The sequence below is a fragment of the Xenopus laevis genome, chromosome 1L (assembly GCF_017654675.1).
Source record: "Xenopus laevis strain J_2021 chromosome 1L, Xenopus_laevis_v10.1, whole genome shotgun sequence".
Lineage (NCBI taxonomy): Eukaryota > Metazoa > Chordata > Amphibia > Anura > Pipidae > Xenopus > Xenopus laevis.
This window is the reverse complement of record NC_054371.1, coordinates 176,874,126-176,898,931: the sequence shown is the minus strand read 5'-3', so window position 1 is coordinate 176,898,931 and position 24,806 is coordinate 176,874,126. Positions and strand designations below refer to the sequence as shown.

Sequence of the window (24,806 nt, the reverse complement as noted above, 5' to 3'; positions counted from 1 at the left end):
TGCTGTACGGAGCCCTGTGATTTCTGATGGCGCCCCTGGCCATCGTAATGGCGTAAACGTAGGTCTCTAATTCATCGGCATTAGAATAACAAGTGGAAATCGTTTAAATACGTTAAATACGTTAAAGTCTCTTCTCCTTGGCATATAATGCATCGCTTGTGGCAGTTATTGTGGAACTCTTCAGCAGCCAAAATTATATTTGTTAAAGGATTGTAGGTATACTGGCAATATCTGCTTCTACCATTGCCCATTCCTATCATGGAAGCCTCGATTTGGCAGAATTCAACCAATGTACTTGAAAGTACCAAAGTACTTAGTATTTATAGGCATCTGCTTTTTTTTATTATTTACCTTTGTATACGGTGTCAGAGTGGCTTAACTTGAACTTTCTGGGCCACACAGCAAATGTCTGTAATGTATGTTTATTGCGATTTGTATGGCACTTCTGTGCAAGTGTGGAGTGCTTCATCAACAACAGGACAAACACTTTAATAGATAGACATACATAAGCAAATGGCACATGTTATGAGACACACAGGGATAAGGACGTTCCAGCTCCTTAGAAATTTACAATCTGAAGTGTTGGGTAGCATTAGGGTTGCCACCTTTTCTGGAAAAAAATACCGGCCTTCCTATATATTTATGCTTTTTTCTTATTAATAACATTGGGATCATCCATCATTTTTACCGGCCAGGCCAGTAAAATACCGGCCAGGTGGCAACCCTAGGTAGCATACAGGTACAAATAGGAGGGTAAGTGTGGCTATTCAAAATGTCTGAGGCACAGACAGGCCTGGACTGAGATTCAAAATAGGCCCTGGCATTTCAGGTACACAGAGGCCCAAATAGGCCATACAGCAGCCCAAACAGCCTCCCATCAGCCCAATATATAGTGATTGTCTATGGCAACTTACAGCAGCCCCTCTGGCATTTGCCAGAACCCACAGATTGCCAGTCCGGGCCTGGGCACAGATGTGTTTTACAAGAGGCAAGAAACATAACTTTGTAACCAGGATCTTTATGGTTTAGGTCAGGGGTGCCCAGGAAGTTGATCGCAGTCTACCAGAAGATCCCGGTAATGCTTCTGATAGACTGCGACCGACCAGAGAAGAGGGGACATGGAACACAGCACTGACTGCCTCACAATCTCTTTCAATCTATCTGGCAGGCTCTAGGACTGCTCCTCCAATCTATCTTCTACCATGGCTCCACCCCTCCCACTCCTCTCCTTGGCAGGGGACAATTGTGTGAGGGGAAGATCGGGGCTGCGCATTAGTAATCTCTCCTCCCCCCGCTGCTGACGACAGTGGAAGTGACAGCCGAGAGCTGGTAAGTTTCTGGCAGTGAGAAAGTAAGAGCAGACTCAGGGCCGCCCTGTCTCATGCACAGAATAAGGACAAGGAAACTTTTGCCTGATCCCTGGGGGACAGAGGCCTCATCCCAAAATCCTAGTTTGAGTGGCACATCCATTCTGGGTTTGAGAGGTGGCACCTTAGGCGCAATGGAGGTGGGGGGGGGTCAGGTGGCAGGCAGTATTCTCTGTTTTGAGGGGTGCAGAATAATTTTTAATAGGGAATTGAGGGAGCTTTTGCCACATATTCACAAGGGATCATGCTTCACTTTTCTAAAGGGGCAACAACATTTTGCAAGCATGACAAACTTGATCCTCATAGGTCCCTGTGTCAATGACTGTATTACTGCTGTTCCAGGATCAGCAGTTAATTTCACTCCTGTAATTTCTCTCATTACACTGAGCCCTTCTCTGTTCTAACCGTTCTGCTCATCCTCCCTAACTAAAGAAGCTGCCAGTGGCGTAACTACCAGGGGTGTGTGTGTAAGGGGTGTGATCTCACCTGGGCCTGATAGGGGACAGGTGTCGAGAGTAGATCCCAGGGTAATAATGTCTGGGCACCCCTGGTTTAGGTTTTATAGAGAACTGAAGTTGTAGTAAAGAGAGGTGTGGTGGATAAATACACTGGCACCTGATGGTCTGAACAGGGATTATGACCTGTTCCTATTTCTGTAATTAAAACAATTCATACTTACCGAGATTTTCTTTTCCTGGACTGTAACATGTACTGTATTTATTGTATATGGCTGAAATGACAATAAAAACCACTTGACTTGACTTGAACATGGCAGTGGGCACACTATGGGTTAATCCCCCTACCCCGTGATTGGACAGGTATTCCTCTATAAAAAAACTTCCGCCCCTGGCCGCCATCTCTGACCTACTGGAGTCCCCCCCAAAAAGGGTGGGAAGCTGTGCCCACTGCCATGTTACAGTCCAGGAAAATAAAATCTCAGTAAGTATGAATTGATTTTTCCTGTTGCTTTCACATGGCAGTGGGCACATTAAGGGATCTACAAAAGATCAACACAAAGTCCAGGGAGGGAATATTTAATTGTTAAGTAAGGCAGACTGCAGAACAGCTGAGCCAAATGCAGAACACTTTTTCATGAAAACATCAAATTGGTAGTGCTTAGCAAAGGTGTGTAGAGAGGACTAGACTGCTGCCTTGGAAATGTCTTCCCCCAAAGCCCTGGAATGTAAGGCCAACCACGCAGCGAATGCCCTCGTGGAAGGTGCTTTTACCTTGGAGGGTACATTATTATGTTGAGTGTTGTAAGCCAGATGTATACAATGCTTTATCCAGTTGCCAATCATTGATTTAGAAGGCTGAGTTCCTGCTTTGTTCCCGGAAGGGATCACCAAGAGGGAGATAGAGAGATAAGCATCTGATTACGTCCAGAGTATGTAGCCGGGCTTCCTGGTCAAACTTTGAGTCTTGGAAGAAGGATTGCAATACAATCTCTTGTGATGTGTGAAAGTCGGAGAGCATCTTCGGTCGAAAGTCGTCTGCTGTTTTTAAGATGACTCTGTCTTGGAGGAAGGTTAGTTTACCTTCTTGTATTGACAGGGCTTGCTGTTCGCACACTCTCCTAGCTGATATAATGGCTAGCAGGAAGCACATCTTGAGGATCAGGAACTTAAAAGGTACTTGATCCAATGGCTCAAAGGGTTCCTTTGTTAAGGAATTAAGGACTAGGTTTAGGTCCCAAGGAGGAACTTGTGAGTGGACTCTTGGTCTAAGTCTCCTCATTCCTTGGAAAAATCTTCTAATCAGGGGCTGTTGAGCCCAAAGAGTTTTAGAGAAGTGAGATATTTCCGAAACCTTACTTTTTAAGGTTGAGTTGCTGAGACCCCTATCAGCCCCTTGTTGTAGAAATTCGATTAGCTTAACTTCTAAAAGGTTTTGATGATTCATGTCATTGGAAAATTTTCCATGCGATGAAATACTTCTGAATTGTGGAAGTTTTCCTTGCTACCAATAGGGTGGAAATGGAGTTAGCAGGTAACCCTGCAGATCTTAAGTTCCGCCTTTCAAGAGCCAAGCCGTTAGGTGCAATCGTTCTGGATGTGGATGAAGTATTACTCCCTGACTGAGAAGATCCGATAAGATCGGAAGACTGAGTGGTTGTTTGACTGAAATTCATAGGAGAAGAGGGAATCGAGGTCTCCTCGGCCAAAGTGGGGCTAGCAGTACCACTTCTGCTTGGTCTTCCTTGATTTTCTTCAGGATTCGAGGAATCAAGGGGAACTGAGAGAAAAGGTAAGGTCTGTTGAAGTTCCATGTTTTCGAAAACGCATCTGCGAAACTGCCCTTTTGTCCGGGCCCCAAGACACACAAGTTGCCAATTTCGTGTTCTTTCTCGTAGCGATCAGATCTAGAGAAAACGGCTCCATTTTGACTGGACTAGTTTGAAGGCTTTCTGATGTAGTTCCCATTCTCCCAGAACTATGCGAGGGTGGCTTAGTTTGTCTGCCAGTGAGTTCAGAATGCCGGGAACATTTACTGCCTTCAGATCTGTCAGGTGATGTTCTGCCCACGAATACATGAGTGGTCAAGGCTAATAGCTCTTTGGACCTTATTCCACCTTGCTTGTTGATGTACGTCACTGCAGTCATGTTGTCGGACCTGATCCTTACAGCCTTTCCCAGGACTATGTGTTGGAAGTTCAGGAGGCTCAGGTGTATGGCTTTTTGTTCCTTCCAATTGGATGATTTGGGTATATCTTCCTCTTGCCAGGTTTCCTGTATTCTGAAATCCTCTAGGTGAGCCCCCAGCCTCTCTTGCTGGCGTCTGTTGTTATGGTTATCCATACTCTTGGAAGGAGATATATTGGTTGAAGAAGATTGTCTTTCTGTAACCACCACTTGAGGGATGCTAGAACCTCTGGGTTTAGACAAATGAGCTGGTTGGAGAAGAAAACTCCAAATGAGAGAACTTCTTCATAGAGAGAAACTCCATATGAAGGGCTCTGGTGTGGATTCGGGACCATTTGATGCATTCTGAGCTAGATCTTAGTTTCCCCAAGATTTGCTGACGTATTCTCGCTGTTGTCATGGGGAACCGAGTGAGACAGAGGGCTGCCCCTCTGATATCTGGAATCTTCCATGCCGGGAGGCTTAAGGATCAAGTCAGGGTATTTATCAGGACTCCCAAAAATTCTAACTTTTGGGTAGGCCGAGTGTGGCTCTTTTCCCAATTGATCAACCAACCCAGGTTTTGTAGGTAAGATGTGGTCATTAAAAGGTGAGACATCAATAGATCCCTGGACAGGGGCCATGATTAGGAGAATGTCGAGGTATGCGAATATCTGTATACCCGACGGGCGACTTCAGAAAACGAATCGCCGCGTGTGATAAATGCCGGCAATTTTTCATTTTAGCCAGCGCAGAGTGAGGGAAGGCGTTTGGGGAGATTGGTCGCGGCAAACACGAGGCGATTAGTCGCCAGGCGACTAAATCTCCCCAAAACGCCCAGTGTGACCTTACCCTTACAGCTGCCTGTAATGAAACCCAGAGATTCTGCTCAGCAAGCATAAAGATAAGAAATGCATCAACAAAATGTATCAATTTAGAACAGTTTACACGGTCGGCGACCCCCCTCCCAGAGTTGCTTTAGAAGTTCTTCTAAAGGTCTTTAATTTGGGTCTAGAGCCTCAACTGCTTAATGCCGCAAAACTGTTGATACCGCTACACTGGAAAACTACATATGTGCCTACTATTAAAGATTGGTTCAACAAAATTACGGAAATATGCAGATTCGAGGAAATGTCATCCCATACCCCTGATCAATTCACGAAATTCTCTACTACTTGGATAAGATGGTTCCTATTTAAGGAAACTGATCTACCTTTCATGAGTTGTGGACCCGATACCACCCCGCTGCACCCCCCCCTCTCTTTTTCTCCCCCCCCACCTTAACCTTCTTTTCTAATTACACTTCTACTGTTGTTTCGTTTATGTATGACTCTTTCTATTTTGAAGTATATTGATTTCTGGCTGTTACGATGTGAAACACTGTTGACTCGTACTTATAAGTTTGTCATTTTGCAAACTCTAACCATAAGCGAACTTGTATGAGACACTGTAGATGTTTGCTCAACTGTTATAGATGTATGTTACATGGTACTGTTAATGCGTTTACAGCTTTGTATCGCTGATAATTTACAATGAAGCTTTTTTGAAACTAAAAAAAAAAAAAAAAATTTACTGTAAATAAAAGTATATGCCTAAAAAAAGCAGATAGATTGAAACGATTAGAAGGCTAAAATAAAGCAAAACTGACTTTTTTTCTGTTTATACAGGTGATGAAATGATGATAAACAGAGTTTTAAAAACATCCTGCCTGAGCTATACAAAGGCAACTGCAATATGGAGCAGCTTTCTATTTCAGCAGCATAGTTCAGTAAGATGCAGCCATACTGTTTCAACAGGGTATAAGGCTGTTATTTTTGATATGGGAGGGGTGCTGCTTCCTTCGCCTTACAAAATGATACAAGGTGAGCCTACGTGATACATATGTGAATTGATTTCTAATGCAATCTTTTGTCAGCACAACTGATCAAAACCACGATTAATACTCTGCCTTCCTTTTACTGCTTAAATTAAAATAATAATAAAGGGTACCTAAAATGTGACACAAAATACTCTTTGGTCCTCTTGATAGCACAATGGTCTGTGGCCACGGATGTCATGCAGTTGACATGTCTGCAACTGCACCATCATTATACAGACCCACATATTAATTTTGCATTTCCCACTACAGTCATTACACATTATGGGCAGTTTCCTCTGCTAGCACAATTTTATTATTATTATATAACATTGCAGTATGCATTAATTAAAAAATGTCAATGATAAAGTTGTATGTATATTCTATTGGAAATCAAAGCAGTATTGGTCTGTGCCCTTCGGAACTCCTGGTTCTGACTTTTTGAAACAATTCAGCTGCAATCAACTCTTCCTCAGCTACGTTGTTTCAAAAGCCAGAGCAACAAATGCAGTTAATAGAAAGGGCAGACATTTTCTCTTTTCCATAGAAATTTCAGTAGAAATTACAAATAACACAAAAAAACATTGACATTGTCTAATAAATGTATCTGGGAACTTTCTTAGAATTACATTTTTCTTTAGTAGGCAAAATGTTATTTGTATTTACATCCTTTTTAAAACTGAAACAAAGTATATTGGTGTTTAGTTTTGATGTATACTAACACAATCTGTGCTAAGATTTTAGATCCCCTTTAAACCTATATCTGAATTACAAATTGCGATTTTTATTTTTTTTTTTGATTTAAAGCATTTCTTCTTAACCAAGCAGGAACTGTCATGATGATTGCCTATGCTGAGGCATTCATTATACTGTAGCTAGAATAACAAAGCACTGCAATTTATTTCTTGCTATTGTAAGATCAATGTAGAATTCCCTAGCTGTGCAAGTGGTACAGCAATACCCACTGTTGCCATCAAGGAATAATACACGTAGAATTAATAATTAATGCAATAAACTATATCTTCACATTTTACTGTTCATGTTTACCATTAAATAAATAGAAAAAAAACACCATATGTTCAATTTGCTAAAGGAAAAAACAGAAACTTTTAGTATATAACTATCCATAGTTCTGTGGATTTATATAGATAAAGAAAAGAACCAAAACATCACCTTAAAAACAGACTTATTTTTTCTGTTTGATTATTTATTATAAAGCAGAAAATAGAATCTAAATACGTAGGCAAATAATCATTGAAAGAAAACAGGATTTATTCTGAAAACACTGTAATTTTCTGTATAGTACGCTAAAAGTTTGAGGACATTTTTTATTTTTTAAAATGTTTTAGTTGTTTTATTCTGCTTGTATGGTATATTTTTGATAACTGTGGGTCTCTTCTAGCTTGATGGCAGGGATTCCAAATTTAAATCTATCTTGCACAAATTCCGCACAATACAAGGGATCATCAGTGATCCCTTTTGCAAATGCACATTTGTAACACTGCTCTCTGGAAATGTGAGTGGATGTTTTTTCTGAGGATAAATACAAGACAGATATTTTTATATATTTGTGCATCTTTTTCACTGAGCTATTTCTTTGATGTAATTTGACATTGGAATTCTTCCAAATGTGTATTTTGCATACAGAGTGGGAAATTCATAACAAAGTTCCACCTGGTACATTAAAGCAAGCCATTCGATCAGGTGGGAACAGAGGACCTTGGATGAAGTATATGAGAGGAGAATTGACTGCAGAACTCTTTGTAGAGCAATTTGGGGAGCAGTGTTCAAATATTGTAAGTTGATATATGTTTTTTAAATGTTTTCTATGTAAATTTACCAAAGAAAAGCTTTTGCAGTTTGAAATGAAATAGCTTACCTTTCAAGAAACAGCTTAGTACATTAGTACCATTCTTTAAAATATCCAATTTCGACCTCAATGTTTCAGTTGAAACTATATAAAATATGCATTAAAGGATAAGGAAAGTCTGTTCACACTTGGGGGTGCCAAATGTTAGGCACCCCAAAGTGATTGTAGTGACTTACCTGAAACCCCGGGCCGGTGCTCCTTTTGGCAGAAAACTGTACTGGCCCGGGGTTTTTCTAGCGAGCACCGGCTTCATCTTTCTTCGAATTTCCCCAGGCAAACACATGTGCAGTAGAACGAAATAGCTGACTTTAAAGTTCGGCTTTCCGTTCTTCTGCGCATTCGCAACCGTGGAGGAAGTAGGAAGAAGATCTCTCCGTGGTGCTCACTGGTATAACCCCCGGCCAGTGCAGTTTTCTGCCGATAGACCCTACAATCAATTGGGGGTGCCTAACATTTGACACCCCAAGTGAGAACAGATTTTCCTTCTCCTTTAACTGCAAAACTTTGCCATAAAAACTTACATTTGCAAAGATGCACACAAGCGTTTTTACTGCTGGTGACAGGTGGATTTAATTGATTCAAATAACAGGCTACACTATCAGGTTAGTGCACTTGCTTGCCTTCCAGCTGAAAAATTAAACAACAGAGAATAAGCATGAGTTTAAGGTCTGTGGCAAATAGGGTCAACTTTTTACTTGTTTCCAATTTCCCTGAGAGCATCCTAATACGTATTTTCAATAGGGATTCACCGAATTCAGGATTCAGCCTTTTAAAATGCTTGGCCAAACTGAATCCAAAGAATTACTTTTTCTTTTTAACCCTTCCTTACCACAATTTACATATGAAAATTATAGTCCGGATCCGGTTAGAGATTCAGCATAATTTAATTCTTCGTTAAAGATTTGCAATTCAAATTGCATGGTGCATCCATGGATTTTAGATGAAAGTTATCTGAAAAGCACCAATGCTGCCACTTTCCTGCGATTCCATTGGAGTTAGGGAGGATCCCTTTTCAATTGATACAGAAAGTACACACAGCATTACAATGTGTCAGCACTGTGATAAATTGAAAAAAAAGCCTATGGCACAGCATGAGGGTTTATTTGCTGTATACGTTCCAAATATGTAGTTACACCCTGTGCATACACTAGGTATTAAACAAGTGTTTTCTCCCCTTTTCCCTTCAGATAACTGTTAATGGGGGGGGGGTGGTGAGGTAGCAATACAGGTGATAGGAAGGTAATGACTTCCCTGCGAATCAAAAAGTAAATATATTCCAGGAGTGAAGCGCCTCCACCTTCTATAGAAATGCCTACTTACAAACCACAGCCGTGGTGTTATGCATGTAACGAAAAGCTCTTTATGGTCCCTCCTTCGGGTCACGACATTCCTTCCAAGTTTCAGGCCAGAGATAAAACCGGTGATAGTGTAATACCGTTTTTTATTAAAAACAAATTAAAATCAAATTAAAAGATTTACACTCACATTTACCCTTAAAGGGTTTTTGCGCATTCAGTCCAATAAAAAGTCCATATGGGGTCGCGAGGGGTGGTTCTGCTTACTCACTCCAGACTCCCTCGTGGTGCCTTGCTTCTGGGCCTTGGTGTCCCCCAAACTTTGCCTAACGCGTTTCGCTGTACGTAATCAGCTTCCTCAGAGGCGTAATTTCCATTAGTGTTTGCTGTGCTGCTTTTTAAAACTCATTCCAGCGCACTCGCCTGGTTTCCGCCGTCACTTCCGGTTTATGTGTTCCAATTGGTGCGTTCCAGCGTATTCACTTCCTGTTCGGCGCACAAGATCCTCGGTTCTCCTTCGAGAACCGAGGATCTTGTGCGCCGAACAGGAAGTGAATACGCTGGAACGCACCAATTGGAACACATAAACCGGAAGTGACGGCGGAAACCAGGCGAGCGCGCTGGAATGAGTTTTAAAAATCAGCACATTCACTTCCTGTTCGGCGCACAAGATCCTCGGTTCTCCTTCGAGAACCGAGGATCTTGTGCGCCGAACAGGAAGTGAATACGCTGGAACGCACCAATTGGAACACATAAACCGGAAGTGACGGCGGAAACCAGGCGAGCGCGCTGGAATGAGTTTTAAAAAGCAGCACAGCAAACACTAATGGAAATTACGCCTCTGAGGAAGCTGATTACGTACAGCGAAACGCGTTAGGCAAAGTTTGGGGGACACCAAGGCCCAGAAGCAAGGCACCACGAGGGAGTCTGGAGTGAGTAAGCAGAACCACCCCTCGCGACCCCATATGGACTTTTTATTGGACTGAATGCGCAAAAACCCTTTAAGGGTAAATGTGAGTGTAAATCTTTTAATTTGATTTTAATTTGTTTTTAATAAAAAACGGTATTACACTATCACCGGTTTTATCTCTGGCCTGAAACCTGGAAGGAATGTTGTGACCCGAAGGAGGGACCATAAAGAGCTTTTCGTTACATGCATAACACCACGGCTGTGGTTTGTAAGTAGGCATTTCTATAGAAGGTGGAGGCGCTTCACTCCTGGAATATATTTACTTTTTGATTCGCAGGGAAGTCATTACCTTCCTATCACCTGTATTGCTACCTCACCACCCCCCCCCCCCCATTAACAGTTATCTGAAGGGAAAAGGGGAGAAAACACTTGTTTAATACCTAGTGTATGCACAGGGTGTAACTACATATTTGGAACGTATTACGCTATGCTTGTTTTTAATTTCTGTTGCCACAGGCGCTGATCTCTTCTTATACATATCCCCTTGGGAATATATATATGCTTGATTTTGGACTTACATACAGTTGAGAGACTGTGAAGGGGTCGGCAAGAAATTATCTAAGAGACTGACATTTTTAATTGGGTGCATTTGTAAGCTGTATATTGTTTTTATTTATTTGCTGTATATCAGGAATCCAAGGGTACAGGGATTATTTTTACATTTAAAAATAATTTTACAGGTCAGATATTGACAACATGATATCTTAGTGCTAGAAATCAGTATACAATTGGTGCCTCCTTTTAAATACAGAGCATAAGCATTAACACATAGTTGTTATAGGTAATGAAAGGGAAGAAACAGTTTACTCGTGTAAGTTCATCTCCCACCATGGAGCCAAAATTTTGTAAAATTTGATTTAGGTGCCCCGGGCATCTGAGGTCAGTTTAACAAGTGTTTAATAATACATTATTAAATAGGTGTTTCCAGAAAAGATCAATAAATTATAACTGTTGTCGGTTGTTTCCTCCAAGTCCCCTCTATCAAATCAGAAATTTCCCAAAGCCATCTGTCCTTTATAAGGTCATACAGGTTCAGTACATCAGTCATGAGAGAGAGGCCAGAATATGAAGTCCTGGAGAAGTCTGAAATTTGGAAGGTACGAGTTACCCAGTAGAAGGAGTTTAGGAGAGAGTCCAAAAAACTTTTGACATTTTGCCCAATAAAAGAAAACGTAATTCTAAGCAACTTTGCAGTATACAGTTCGTTCCATAAATATTTCGACAGAGACAACTTTTTTTCTAATTTTCGTTCTGTACATTACCACAATAAATTTTAAATGAAACAACTAAAATGCAGTTGAACTGTAGACTTTCAGCTTTAATTCAGTGGGTTGAACAAAAAGATTGCATAAAAATGTGAAGAACCAAACTGTAGATTTTGCCACTCCTAATATTGTAGCAATTTCTCGGATGGTGAAGCACTGATGAACTCAGCAACGCAAAAAAACCTGGACGTCCACAGTGGTGTTGGATGATCGCAGAATCATTTTCATGGTGAAGAGAAACCCCTTCACAACAGCGAAACAAGTGAACGAGGTAGGCGTATCAATATCCAAGTCTACCATAAAGAGAAGACTGCATGAAAGTAAATACAGAGGGTGCACTGCAAGGTGCAAGCCACTCACAAGAATAGAAAGGCTAGATTGGACTTTGCTAAAAAAAAAAAAAATCTAAAAAAGCCAGCACAGTTCTGGAAAAACATTCTTTAGACAGATGAATCCAAGATCAACCTCTACCAGAATGATGGCAAGAAAAAAGTAGGCGAAGGCTTGAAAAAAGGCAAGAAAAAAGTAGGAGAAGGCTTGGAACAGCTCATGATCCAAAGCACACCACATCTATAAAACATGGTGGAGGCAGTGTGATGGCTTGGGTGTGCATGTCTGCCAGTGGCACTGGGACACTAGTGTTTATCCATGATGTGACACAGGACAGAAGCAAACAAATGCATTCTGAGGTGTTCAGAGACACAGTCTGCTCAAATCCAGCTAAATGCAGTCAAACTGATTGGAAGGTGTTTCATAATACAGTTGGACAATGACCCAGAACATACAGCCAAAGCAACCCAGGAGTTTATTAAAGCAAAGAAGTGGAATATTCTTTAATGGCCAAGTCAGTCACCTGATCTGAACCCAATTGATTTGCATTTCACTTGCTGAAAACTAAACTTGGAACAGAAAGACCCACAAACAAACCGCAAAGGAAAGCTGCTGCAGTAAAGGCCTGGCAGAGCATTAAATAGGAGGAAACTAAGAATCTGGTGATGTCCATGAGTTCAAGACTTCAGGCTGTCATTGCCAGCAAAGGGTTTTCAACCAAGTATTAGAAATTAACATTTTATTTTCAGTTTTTTAATTTGTCCAATTACATTTGAGCCCCTGAAATGAAGTGATTGTATAAAAAAGGCTTTAGTTTCTCACATTTTTATGCAATCTTTTTGTTCAACCCACTGAATTAAATCTGAAAATATGCAGTTCAACTGCATTCCATTAAAATTTATTGTGGTATTGTACAGAACCAAAATTAGAAAAAGTTGTCTCTGTCCAAATATTTATGGAAAACAAAAAGGGGGTTGTGAGAGCACTCCTAAGGCTTAGTAAAAATGTATTAAAGTAGAACGGAAGTGCAACTGACTTGGCCTGATTAATTTGGCCAAGTCAGTAGCACTTCCATTATAATTAAATACATTTTTACTTAGACTTAGGAGTGCTCTCACAACCCCCTTTTTGTTTTCAAATATTTATGGACCTAGCTGTACATTCATTACACATTTTCTATGGTTTTTGTTATTTGTAAATGTATATATAGTGCTACTGAACGCTGGAAAGAGTCCGAGGAAGAAGGAAAATAATTCAAAAACTATAAAAAAGAAAAAAATGAAGGCCAATTGTAAAGTTGTTTAGAATTAGCCATTTTGTAAGATACTAAAAGTTACCTTAAAGGTGAACCACCACTTTAAGCATTATTTTTTTTTAATTGTTTGTCTTTTTCTTCTTCTGACTGTTTGCAGTTTTAAAATGGTAGTCTCTGACCCCATCTAACAAGTGATTTGTAAGGCTATACATGTATAGTTATTGCTACTTTGTATTGCTTATCTTTCTATTCAGGGCTTCTCCTATACATATTCCACTCTCTTATTCATATTAGGGATGCACCGAATCCACTTTTTTGGATTCGGCCGAACCCTGTGCGAAAGATTCAGCCGAATACGGAACCGAATTAGGGGTGGGAAGGGGAAAACATTTTTACTTCCTTGTTTTGTGACAAAAAGTCATGTGATTTCCCTCCCCACCCCTAATTTACATATGCAAATTCGGATTCGGTTCGCCAGGCAGAAGGATTCAGCCGAATCTGAATCCTGCAGAAAAAGGCCGAATCCTGCCTGAATCCCGAACCGAATCTTGGATTCGATGCATCCCTAATTCATATCAATGCATGGTTGCTATAGTAATGTGTAGGAAAAGAGTAGTCAGCACATCGATTCTCAGTATTCTTTGGAGATGGTGCACGTTCTATAATAGCCACTTCCCATTGGCAAACTGTGTAGTGAAAGATTGAACAGCACCACCAACTCTTCAAGTAGTTAAAAAGCCTTTATTTGTGCTTTTGTGGACATCACCGCAACATTTCAGGCCATGCAGCCTTTTATCAAGCTTACTGACCAAATAAGCACAAATAAAGGCTTTTAACTACATGAAAAGTTGCTGGTGCTGTTCAATCTTTCACTACTATGGTATTGTGGACTATGGATTGTCTTACCAATGTATAAATAAGGATCATTTTGTTTTCTAAAGAATTTTTTTTCTTGTGATTTCTAGGCTGGTCTACCTGTCCCAATTTTCAGATTCCTTACAGATTTCACAAATGGACCAATGATAGAACAGCATTCATGCATGACCCAGGCTATACGCTGTATCCGCTCCGAGGGTCTCAAAACAGCTGTTTTAAGCAACAACTTCTTTTTGCACAATGGGAAAAGCTTTCTGCCTTTGAATCGTTCACAGTTTGATGTGGTAGGTGGTTATTTTCTTATGTCTTGACAATCACTGATAAGTTATTGTTATTATTACCACATATTTATAAAGTACCATAATTCTGTGCTGCATTGCAGGATAGAAATTGGCAAAAAGGAAAGTGTTCTATCTTTTTTTTATTTTATTTTTTTTATTATTGAGTTTATCATTTTCAAATAGAAAAACAAACCAAGCTTTAAACAACTTGAAACCAAGCGATTTACAACAGTTAAACTGTTTACCTTATTCATTGTGTATTATGCCATGCCTTTGGGGAAATTAAGGTGGGGGGGAGGGGGGATTAGATTGTGTGTGGAGGAGAAACCCGTGGGCCTAATGCATCCTGGATCAACAGTGAGGGCATATGTTCCGATATCCAAGGAGACCAGACCTTATAAAACTTCTTTGGACATCCACTAGCCATATATGTTATTTGGTACAAAGGTACCGAGCTGTTAACCAGCGTTGTATCTTAATTCATTTAAAAAAAGAACACGACATGTGATATTAAATACAAATATCTAACCATATTGGACCTCAATTTCTAACCTAACTGCCTACTCACTCCTTGACATTGTCTTAGAACCTCTTTTTGGGGACTATTCAGAGACTATTATTTTCAAATGTAATATTTTTTTATATATTTTTATCTACTCAGTATCTTGATCTCTGAGTAAATATAATATAGATCTTTTTCTCTATTTGTTTTGTGATTCACTCTTATACCCACTGGCCTGTACGCATAACTGATTAGTTTGGGACCTGAGTTTTTCTTTTTTTCAACCTAGTCTTTTTAAATCCTTTAGATTGTTGAGTCTTGCATTGAAGGTGTATGTAAACCAGACCCTCAGATCTATCAACTTTGCGTGGAGCGGCTTAGTGTTCAGCCAAGAGATTCCATCTTCTTAGATGATCTTGAACAGAATATAAGAGCTGCTGCACAGCTGGGCTTTAGTACAATAAAGGTGAGTTGGGGCTAGGACTATTTTTAAAAGTATGTTTGGAACTTGGTTTTTAACTATAAGGTAGAGACCACTGTTAATAATATTGATACTGTAAGGGGGGGGGGTTAATGGGATGCCATAAAGATGATTTGTAAGTATTTTGCATTGCTATTGGGGAAAATATTTGTCAAGAGATTTTTCTCTCTTTAGAAATTTTAGCATAGAAGTGCAACCAGGACCAGCCACTTAAAAACAACTGAGATTGTACCAACAATCCTTATTTTCATCAAATGCAACTTCTTGTTTAAGTAAATACCCAAAGGCATGTCAGTGCGCACAACGTTACATATGTCCGTGTGCACATGACGCTGCACAGGTCTTGGAAACAAACTTAGCCTTCAAAAGGATGCTAGTGGATCCAGTCAGTGCTTGGTTATACACCTAGCTGCTGTGATTTACTCAGGTGATTTTGCTGACTTTTTGTGAATATCCTTCTGCCTGATTACTGACCTTACTTGAACTCTGCCTTTCTTTACCTTCTGCCCAAATTACTGCAACCTTGCTTCCCCTCACCCAGCTCAGTTTAATCCTTGGACAATGTTTGTTTTGTGGTGTGGTGCAGGTAGGGGATAACTTAGCCGGAAACACTTTATTCAGAAAACTCTAAATTACAGGAATTGCATCTCCCTTAAAGTCCAATTTAAGCTAATTATTGGTTTGTTTTTTAAAAAAAAAAAAAATATTTCCTTATTCTCTGCAACAATAAAACAGTACCTTGTACTTGATACAAGCTAATACTAAGTTGCATGAATCCATATTAGTGGCAAAACAGTCCTCTAGGGTTTATTTAATGTTTAAATGATTTTTAGCAGGTTTAAGATACAGCAATCCAAATTACAGAAACAACCTTTATTCGAAAGCCCAAGCATTCCAGATAATTGATCCTATACCTGTGCCCACAGTTTTCCTATACAGAAAAATATATGGCACAGTATGCATTACACTCGGTAATCTCCATCAAATCCCTTCAGATTTTGCTGAATTTTGGCTGGCAACTTAGTAACTTTACATGTGAGTGGTTATAGCATAAAAGTATCTATTACATTATCTGATTAAAGGAAGCTAAACCCTACTTAGAGAGTATAATGTAAGATTTGTCTAAATGCAATAATAGGTTTTGCTTTCAATGTCTTTTAAATAAATACAGGTGGATGATCCAAGAGAAGCTCTTGAGCAATTAGAAAAGCAATTAGGATTCCCATTAAAAGATTTTGTTCCAAACACTCGCTCTTTGAGACCAGCAATGGAAATTCCAAGAGATCCTTTGAAGAAGTATCTGGAAAACATTTTAGGGGAAAGAATATCAGGTGCTCAAATCACATGGTATTTTATATTTCAGTTGTACATGGTGAAGATATTTATTTGCTGCACCATAAGACACATGGTACTAAAATCAATGCATGGACATTCTTTGGAGGTTTAGCCTTTGTACCTATTAAAAAGGTAACGTAATTTTTAAGACAGTAGCAGCTGTAATGCTGACTGATTCTCTGTCATAAAAAAAGACTCAAAGCAGATTTGTCAATCGGTTATGAAAGAAGAGTTCAGTGTAAAAATAAAACTGGATAAATAGGCTGAGTAAGTTAAAAAATGTATAATGTATAATAGTTAGTTGGCCACTTTGCAGAGCAATTTGATTAAACTGGAAAAATGTTGTGTTTTTTTTGCACTTTGCATTATGCTAATTCACTTTAATGAGGTGAATGGGGGAGGATCCTGGGCTGGAAGAGGCTATTTAGTCCCATAATACCTTGCACAATTTATACACTTGAGAAAGGGTTGTACCCGAAACATGTAGTGTTTCACTTGCAGTTTGAAAATACTGCTTTGAAGCTGTTTATTCCTGCTTTATACATTATCCTGACTAAGTTGGGAGTGTGACACAGGCTCCAGGGAATCTACAGCAGTACAATTTAGAAAACCACACTGAAAACAGCAACTTGTTTTGCCTCAAACTGGAAAAATTAACAGCAAACTGGAAAATGAGGTTCATTGTGGTTAAGTGCGAGGTAATGCACTTAGGTAGAAATAACATAAATGCTAAATATATATTAGATGGTAATGTGTTGGGGGGATCTTTAATTGAGAAGGATCTGGGGATTTTTGTGGATAACAAGCTGTTTAATGCGAGGCAGTGTTATTCAGTGGCTATAAAATGGCTGTGCTCAAGAGATGAGATAAAAATGGGCATGGCTCAAGAGATGAAAACATAGTTTGCCTCTTTATAGGTCCCTGGTGTAAGGCCTTACGTTGAGTATGCAGTGTAGCTTTAGGCTCCATTCTTTAAAGGAGTTGTTTACATTTAAGATAACTTTTAGTATATTATAGAAAGGCCAATTCTAAGTAACACTTTTATTGGTCTTCATTATTTATTTTTTATAGTTTTTGAATTATTTGCCATCTTCTGACTCTTTCCAGCTTTCAAATGGGGGTCACTGACTGATCTAAAATGCTCTGTAAGTCTAAGAATTTATTGTTATTGCAACTTTGTATTACTCCTCTTTCTATTCAGGCCCTCTCCTAATCATATTCATGAAACTGCAAATTGAAGAGCTGCTGAATAAAATTCTAAATAACTCAAAAAACTACAAATAATAAAAAATGAAAACCAATAGAAAATTGTCTTAGAATATCACTCTCTACATCATGATAAAACTTAAATGGGAACAACCCCTTTGAGAAGCATATTGATAAGCTGGAGAGAGTGAAGAGATGTGCAACTTATGTGGTTAAAGGTTTCTCTGGAGAAAAAGCGCTTGTGAGGGGATTCTTTTTTTCCATAGAAAAGTAGTATAGGTGGTTCTTCATGTTGAGGGCAATAAGGTTGTGCAATGCCCAACCCGGTGATGTTGTGATGACAGATTCTCTTAAAGGAGAACTAAAAACTACCCTCCTCTACTCACTTCCACTGCCTGCTTCACTGCCCCCCTCCTAGCTTCTTTCCTCGCAGCATCTATTCTTCTGAGAAGTTGACTTGTATCCAGACCTGCTATAAAGCTGCAGAGTTCAAAGGCGCCATCTTCTGTCTGTCTGTCTGTGATCCTCTTCTGTTAGAGCGCAACATGAATCTTGGAGGAGTATGCGCAGTACAAGCTGATTCAGGACATGGATTTAACTGCGTGTGCGCCGCAAGATCCATTTCACTTTGGAGGGGAGCAGTGGAAGGTAGGGTTTAGTTCTCCTTTAGGAGTTCCTTGGTTGATTTCTTTAACAAGCATAATATCCAAGGCTTTTGTGATATGAGATCTACAGCTAGCTAGTATAGATAATGGTATATACAGTTATTTTTCACAACCTATCCATTTACCCAGTTTCTTTTATAATTGAACAGTTCCTTGAACATTTTCCAAACTTTAGTGCAAGTATTATGACCTGAGGTTTATACCACTTCACTCCAATGTAGATGACAGACTTCTAACAAGTAAGGATTAGATTTGCTAATATAACAAGGAAAACAGCATTTAGCGGAATTCATATGAAGATGTTAGACATTATATTATTATATATCTATATATATATATATATATATATATCTATAGATATATATATATATATATATATGTATATCTTTATCTTGCTGGCAACGATATGAAGTACAAAGAGCAAGAAAAATTGCATTTTTTTTCCCCTGAAAACTTACAGGCCAACTAACTCTACGACAGTTTAGCCATGGACAGTCCAACCCCACATATTATGTTGTATTTAATGGAAAAGAATATGTGTTGCGGAAAAAACCTCCAGGGAAACTTCTACCTGCAGCACATGCTATTGAAAGAGAGTATAGGTAAGTCATGCTACCTATGTTACATATATACAGTCATATTTTAATGATGTACCAATCCATCATTTTTCATACATTGCTAAATCCTTCCTTAACATTTGGTTGAATGATGAATCTTATTTGTAGTGTTCTTGTATATTTAAATTGGAAGTTGACATCCAAAATCCAATAGCTTTCTTGAAAAAAAAAAGATCTTTAGTCGCCTGTGTTAGTCATATAAAGGCACATGATTTTGGATTCAGGCAAAACTAAGGACATTTTTATCTGTTTTAAAAAACGTTATCTCAAAACCCTTCATCATTTTTGCTTTTCCGTTTGAAAAAATGGGGTGGTTCGCCTTTACATTAACTTTTAGTATGTTATATAATGGCTAATTCTAAGCAACATTTCAATTAGCCTTTTTTTATAGTTTTTGTATTTATTTACTTCTGACTCTTTGCAGCTCTCAAATGGGGGTGACTCCAGCTTAAAGCAAATACTCTGTAAGGCTACAAATGTATTTTTATTGCTACTTTTTATTACTCACCTTGCTATTCAAGCTCCTATTCATATTCCAGTCTCTCATTTGAATCAGTGCATGTTTGCTAGGGTAATTGAGTCCTAGAAACCAAATTGCTAAAATTGCTGCTGAATAAACAACTAAATAACTTAAAAAACACAAATAATAACAAATAAAAACCAAATACAAATTGTTTCAGAATATCACTCTCTACATCATACTAAAAGCTAATTTAAAGGTGAACAACCCCTTTAAAGGGATCCTCCACCCAAAACTTTTTTTTGCATAGTGACAAAAAATGCAGGTCTAAGCAACTGTCCATTATACAATAATTTTAAAAAAAAAGTTTTTTATGGATGCACCGAATCCACTATTTTGGATTGCCGAACCCCCAAATCCTTTGTGAAAGATTCGGCCGAATCAGAATCCTAATTTGCATATGCTAATTAGGGGTGGGAAGGGGAAAACATGTTTTACTTCCTTGTTTTGTGACAAAAAGTCACGTGATTTCCCTCCTCGCCCCTAACTTGCATATGCAAATTAGGATTCGGATTCGGTTCAGCCGGGCAGAAGGATTCGGCCGAATCCAGCTGTAAAAGGCCGAATCCCGAACCAAATCCTGGATTCGGTGCATCCCTAAAGTTATTTATAAATATAATTGCTATGTAAAGTAGTTTATTGTATATTTGTGTAATAAACTTATGCTACTTCCAGTTGCAATTAGATTTACAAATGGCCTTAAAACCACTGAAAGGATCTCTTTATCTAATATAACATATGTCCATGTTAATGGCAAAAAAATGTTGTTGGAATTTTGTTTTTATTAACCTTAAGTCTGCAGTATGGAAGCCCCAAGTCCCACACATTCTGGATAACAGAGCCAATACCATAACCATATTTGTGATCTGCAAAATTTGAAAATCACTTACACTATGCCAAGGAGAGACCTGTGCAAAGTTTTTTTTCTGTAGAATTTAGAAGAGAATTATCTTATCAATATGGATACAAAAATCTCAGCAGAAGGTACGCCAATTGGTCATCAAGGTCCCCTTACAAGGGGATTGAGTGACCTTAATTATTAGCCCACAAGTCCCTTACGTGGTGGGCCTGCAAACAAGTAAAATGGGTCCCAAAGTAAACAAAAATGTCCCTCTCACGAACAGCTCATCCCTATCCATCATGAGCCCCCTTCTGCGAGGGGCTGCTAACTGCAGTAACCCCTGTGCCCCCCCAATAGTGGCAGATTGGGACCTAATCTTGAGTAATCAGCTGGGATTCCAAATCCTTAATATGATAAACACTACATTTCAAAAGGGGGCAAAGTTTTGTTCAGAGATCATGCTTTTTTAAAAAAATTTACTCAAATTGTAATATCTAAATTATGGTTCAGAAATGTTGTGTTTTTTAGGATAATGAAAGCCCTTAGTGAGGCTGGTGTTCCTGTTCCCAGAGTGCTTCATCTTTGTGAAGATTCCAGGTAAGCACTTATTAGCTTGTGACACTAACACTGTTGTATATTCCAGCTGCCTTTATAATTCTGTCTTATTTTTTTATTTTTTTTTAGCATTATTGGCACCCCATTCTATGTTATGGAGTATTTAACTGGACGCATCTTCAAAGACCCTGCCTTACCAGGAATGGAGACAAAGCAGCGTTCTGCAATATATTCAGCAATGAATCAAGCTCTGTGTAAAATCCATAATGTGGATATTAAGACAGCTGGAGTAGAGGATTATGGAAAACATGGTAAAACGTCTGGATGTTTTCAATGTCAAGTTGTTTTGTACAGTCAGTAGGGTACAATATTTCTGTTTCAAAGGAGATCTAAACCCTAAAAATGAATATCTAAAAACTCCATATTTTATATACTGCACTTTTTGCACTAGCCTAAAGTTTCAGCTTCTCAATAGCAGCAATGATCCAGGACTTCAAACTTGTCACAGGGGGTCACCATCTTGGAAAGTGTCACTCACATGCTCAGTGGGCTCTGAGCAGCTGTTGAGAAGGTCATAGCTAATTATCAAGCAGAAAATTAGGTTTGTCTGTAATAAAATCTGATGCTACAGGGCTGATTATTAAATTCTGATGCTAGTTGCACTGGTTTCTGTGCTGCCGTGTAGTAATTATCAGTATTAATTACTAATCAGCCTTATATTGTGACATTTCTATGTGTACTGTATATTGTGAGTGAGTCCCTAAACTCAGTAAGTGACAGCAGCACAGAGCATGTGCAGCGAATGAGCAGAAAATAAGATGGGAAGCTACTGGGGTATCTTTGGAGACAGATCTTCTCTGATAAAGATCCGTGGTTGCCTTGGGCTGGTACAGGCCAAAACATAATGTAGAACATTTCTAGCTACTTCTTTAACTTTAGTTCTCCTTTAAAAAAGGGGTAACTTAAAGGTGAAATACAATAAAATACAATACAAGTTCTTTTTATGAGGAAACTTAATTTATCCACACTATATCAATTTTGTGGCCACATTGTACATTTCCCTGTGTGCAGGGAATTCCTGCCACTTCCCACAGATCTTCAGAATAATTGTCTTTAAATAATAAGAGATGCTATAATTTGTGGCTTTATATTCTTGCACAGAAATGGATCGCTGGCTCAAATCTCTAATTGGACCAACTTATCTATAATCTGTAGGCTTGCTTTTTAAATTGTTGAATGTTTAAATACTTCAAATAAATCGAGCATAACGCTCATAATAAAAACCACCAACAAAACCAGATAGCGACCACTAGGTAATTCTCACCGAGTGGAACAGGATGGCCTGGGTGTCCAAACCCCAGGCCCTTCACTTGAAAAGGAACAATTCTGTTGCGAATATGGTAAATTCAGCGTTGCTTGTCACTCACCACGTTTGTCAGATGGCCCGGGTGCCGTGCCCCGAACCCGTAGCTTAGGCGAAACCAATCTTCAAAAATAAATATACACGCACTCCTGCAGCCGTGACAAATTGAGGTAAAAGTTGTAGCTTTATTCCATCATGTTAAAAGTAGCGTCCTAACGCGTTTCGTATCAAAGGATGCGTAATCATAGGCACTAGTTTGCATACAGCCGTTACAAGTATTTAAACATAATTAAAGGAAGTGACGTCCATATTAACCTTACATGGGTGTTCTCAATGGACTCAAAAGTAAAAGCAATCAACTCTTAACAATCAGAACAAGAAAACTACAGAGTAACTTTTTCTAAAACAAAATGTCATCGTGTGAGGAAACACTTAAATATGTATCACTTTAAGATCTACATCAATGTAAACTATGCATCAATTTAAACTATACATCAATTAAACAGATATACGTGTCTTGAAAGTCCATTTCTTAGAATAAACATTTACATGACACCGGATCAATTAAATACTAAATGAAACAAAATAAACATAATAAACGTAAAACACGACTGAATACATTAGATTCTACAGATTACACTCGAATGCAGTTGCATTCCCTGGATTTTAAGATATTTAATGTCACTATTGTTACAATCTAACAAAATGCCTGGACACTGTTGTACTGGTACTATAGGACTCGATACTATAAATATGCTCACGCAGCCTGCATTTCAAGTCTTTATATTCTTGGTCTAAATTTTATTTTATATGTATAATTTACATAGGGCTGAGATTGTGCCTTAATTTCAGTTGCTAATTAATTTTACTAATTGTAAGTATTATGATGGCTCTCTTTATATTTAGGGGCTTATATTGAACGTCAAGTTCAGATCTGGACTAAGCAGTATAGACTTAGTGAGACACACACTGTCCCAGCTATGGAGAGGCTAATTGAGTGGCTTCCACTGCATCTTCCCAAGGAACAGAAAACCACAGTGGTACATGGAGATTTCAGGTACAAAACAATTTTTAACATTGTTTCATTAACAGAAAATGTCTGCTGAGTCAGAAACACATGGTGGTAATATTGTAAAAAAACAAAACAAAAAAAAAACGTCCAATGAAGATATAAAGTGTGCTTTAATAAAAGACTTGCAGTGCAGATAATTCATTTGAAAGTAGACAGTACATAAAGGTATTAAAGCATATAATGTTGCAGTCTAGTTGTCTGTAAGTATACTTGTTTTTATCATTGGTGCATTGTGGTAGACATAAGAGTGGTCATTTAGGTTAGTTGCAAGTATATTTAGAGGCCCATTTATCAAAGGTCAAATTTCAAATTTTTGTGAATTTTTTTTTTATTCAAATATACTCACAATTCGACTGGGAGGTTAAGAAGAAATGTGAATATCTAATATTCGATCGAATGGTTCCGACCCGAAAATTCTAATCATATTCAATTCATATTTGATTCGTACGAATCAAATTTTTCTCCTGAAAAAAAAACTTCAATGTCATCATCTCCAAATGGCTCAACTGACCAAATGGCTCAACTGACCATTTACTTGTACGCGAACTCGGCAGGTTTTAGATGGCAAATATTCGAATTAGGACTGTTTCCATGGTCGAGGAGTGATAAATCTCACAGTCGAATTTACATTCGAATAGGGGGATTCAAATTTGAATTTGTGAATTTTGAAACTCGAAAATTCAAATTTGAATTTACTATTCGACCCTTAATAACTCTTCCCCTTAAGGAATGGGATTTTTCATGCAACTGACTGCAGCCAGTTTAACACCCTGGAACTATACTTGCAATCATAAATAATCCCTACATTAAATAATCCCTACAATCGCTGTGTTTATGCTTATTTTATTTTTTGTAGTATTTATTATGTGTTTTTATTGAATACAGGTTGGATAATTTAATTTTTCACCCCGAGGAACCCAAGGTTCTTGGTATTTTGGACTGGGAATTGTCCACACTAGGGGATCCTATTTCTGATGTGGCATACAGCTGCTTGGCTCATTACCTCCCTTCTGATCTTCCAATTCAAAAAGGTATCAATAGAGTTCATGTATAATTGTTTAGTTCTACTTCAAGGCAGAACATTGTACTGTATAAGTACTAGATGCAACCAAAAGCAGAATATGTGTAAGCTAATACTACACTATTGTTTTATTAATTGACAAAGCTAGATAAAATTATAAGAGGACTCGGTCAAGGTTAGAAGTGGTATTATAAAGGACAAAGCAATTTCCCCCATGCATTACATTTTTACTGACGGGTATAGTTTGGACTGAATATAAAATATTTTTGGTCAAGAACCAGATTCAGGCTCTGAATGTGAGCTAGACCTGCTTTCCTAACCCCCTATGTGATCTGATCTTTAACTGGATGATCAGCCCAATATTGGCCACCAGCTGAGCAAGCAAAGATGACCTCATATGACGGTATGATCAGAGAAGAATCTTACATGTATAAATCTATGTTTACAGGCACTAAAAGTAGCTTGTCCAAATAAATCGGCACCCCTGCTAAATCAAGGAAATTTTTAAAACCATTAAGGGGCATGTTTATTATGCAGTGTAAAACGAAATTAGCAGAAAAACTGTGTAAAAAGCTGTGTAAAGTAAATGCTTCCGGTTGAAGTCACTAAGAAAAAACACGTGAAAATCTTACAAAGCCTGGTG

The 24,806-nt window shown here is 38.6% G+C and overlaps 1 protein-coding gene across 3 annotated transcripts in view; it reads left to right on the top strand.

Moving 5' to 3' along the window:
• acad10.L (acyl-CoA dehydrogenase family member 10 L homeolog) overlaps positions 1-24,806 on the top strand; it is a 42,927-nt gene that overhangs the window by 934 nt on the left and 17,187 nt on the right. For 2 of the 3 annotated variants that reach the window (XM_018263429.2, XM_018263439.2), the window contains exons 2-11: positions 5,656-5,850; positions 7,491-7,639; positions 13,794-13,988; positions 14,795-14,953; positions 16,140-16,299; positions 18,635-18,776; positions 20,681-20,749; positions 20,837-21,018; positions 22,977-23,127; positions 24,028-24,173. In XM_018263429.2, coding sequence (XP_018118918.1) covers positions 5,656-5,850; positions 7,491-7,639; positions 13,794-13,988; positions 14,795-14,953; positions 16,140-16,299; positions 18,635-18,776; positions 20,681-20,749; positions 20,837-21,018; positions 22,977-23,127; positions 24,028-24,173 — 1,548 coding nt within the window. Of the gene's footprint in view, positions 1-1,168; positions 1,330-5,655; positions 5,851-7,490; positions 7,640-13,793; positions 13,989-14,794; positions 14,954-16,139; positions 16,300-18,634; positions 18,777-20,680; positions 20,750-20,836; positions 21,019-22,976; positions 23,128-24,027; positions 24,174-24,806 lie in introns of all 3 variants that reach the window. The other variant, XM_041567753.1, reaches the window with a different exon arrangement.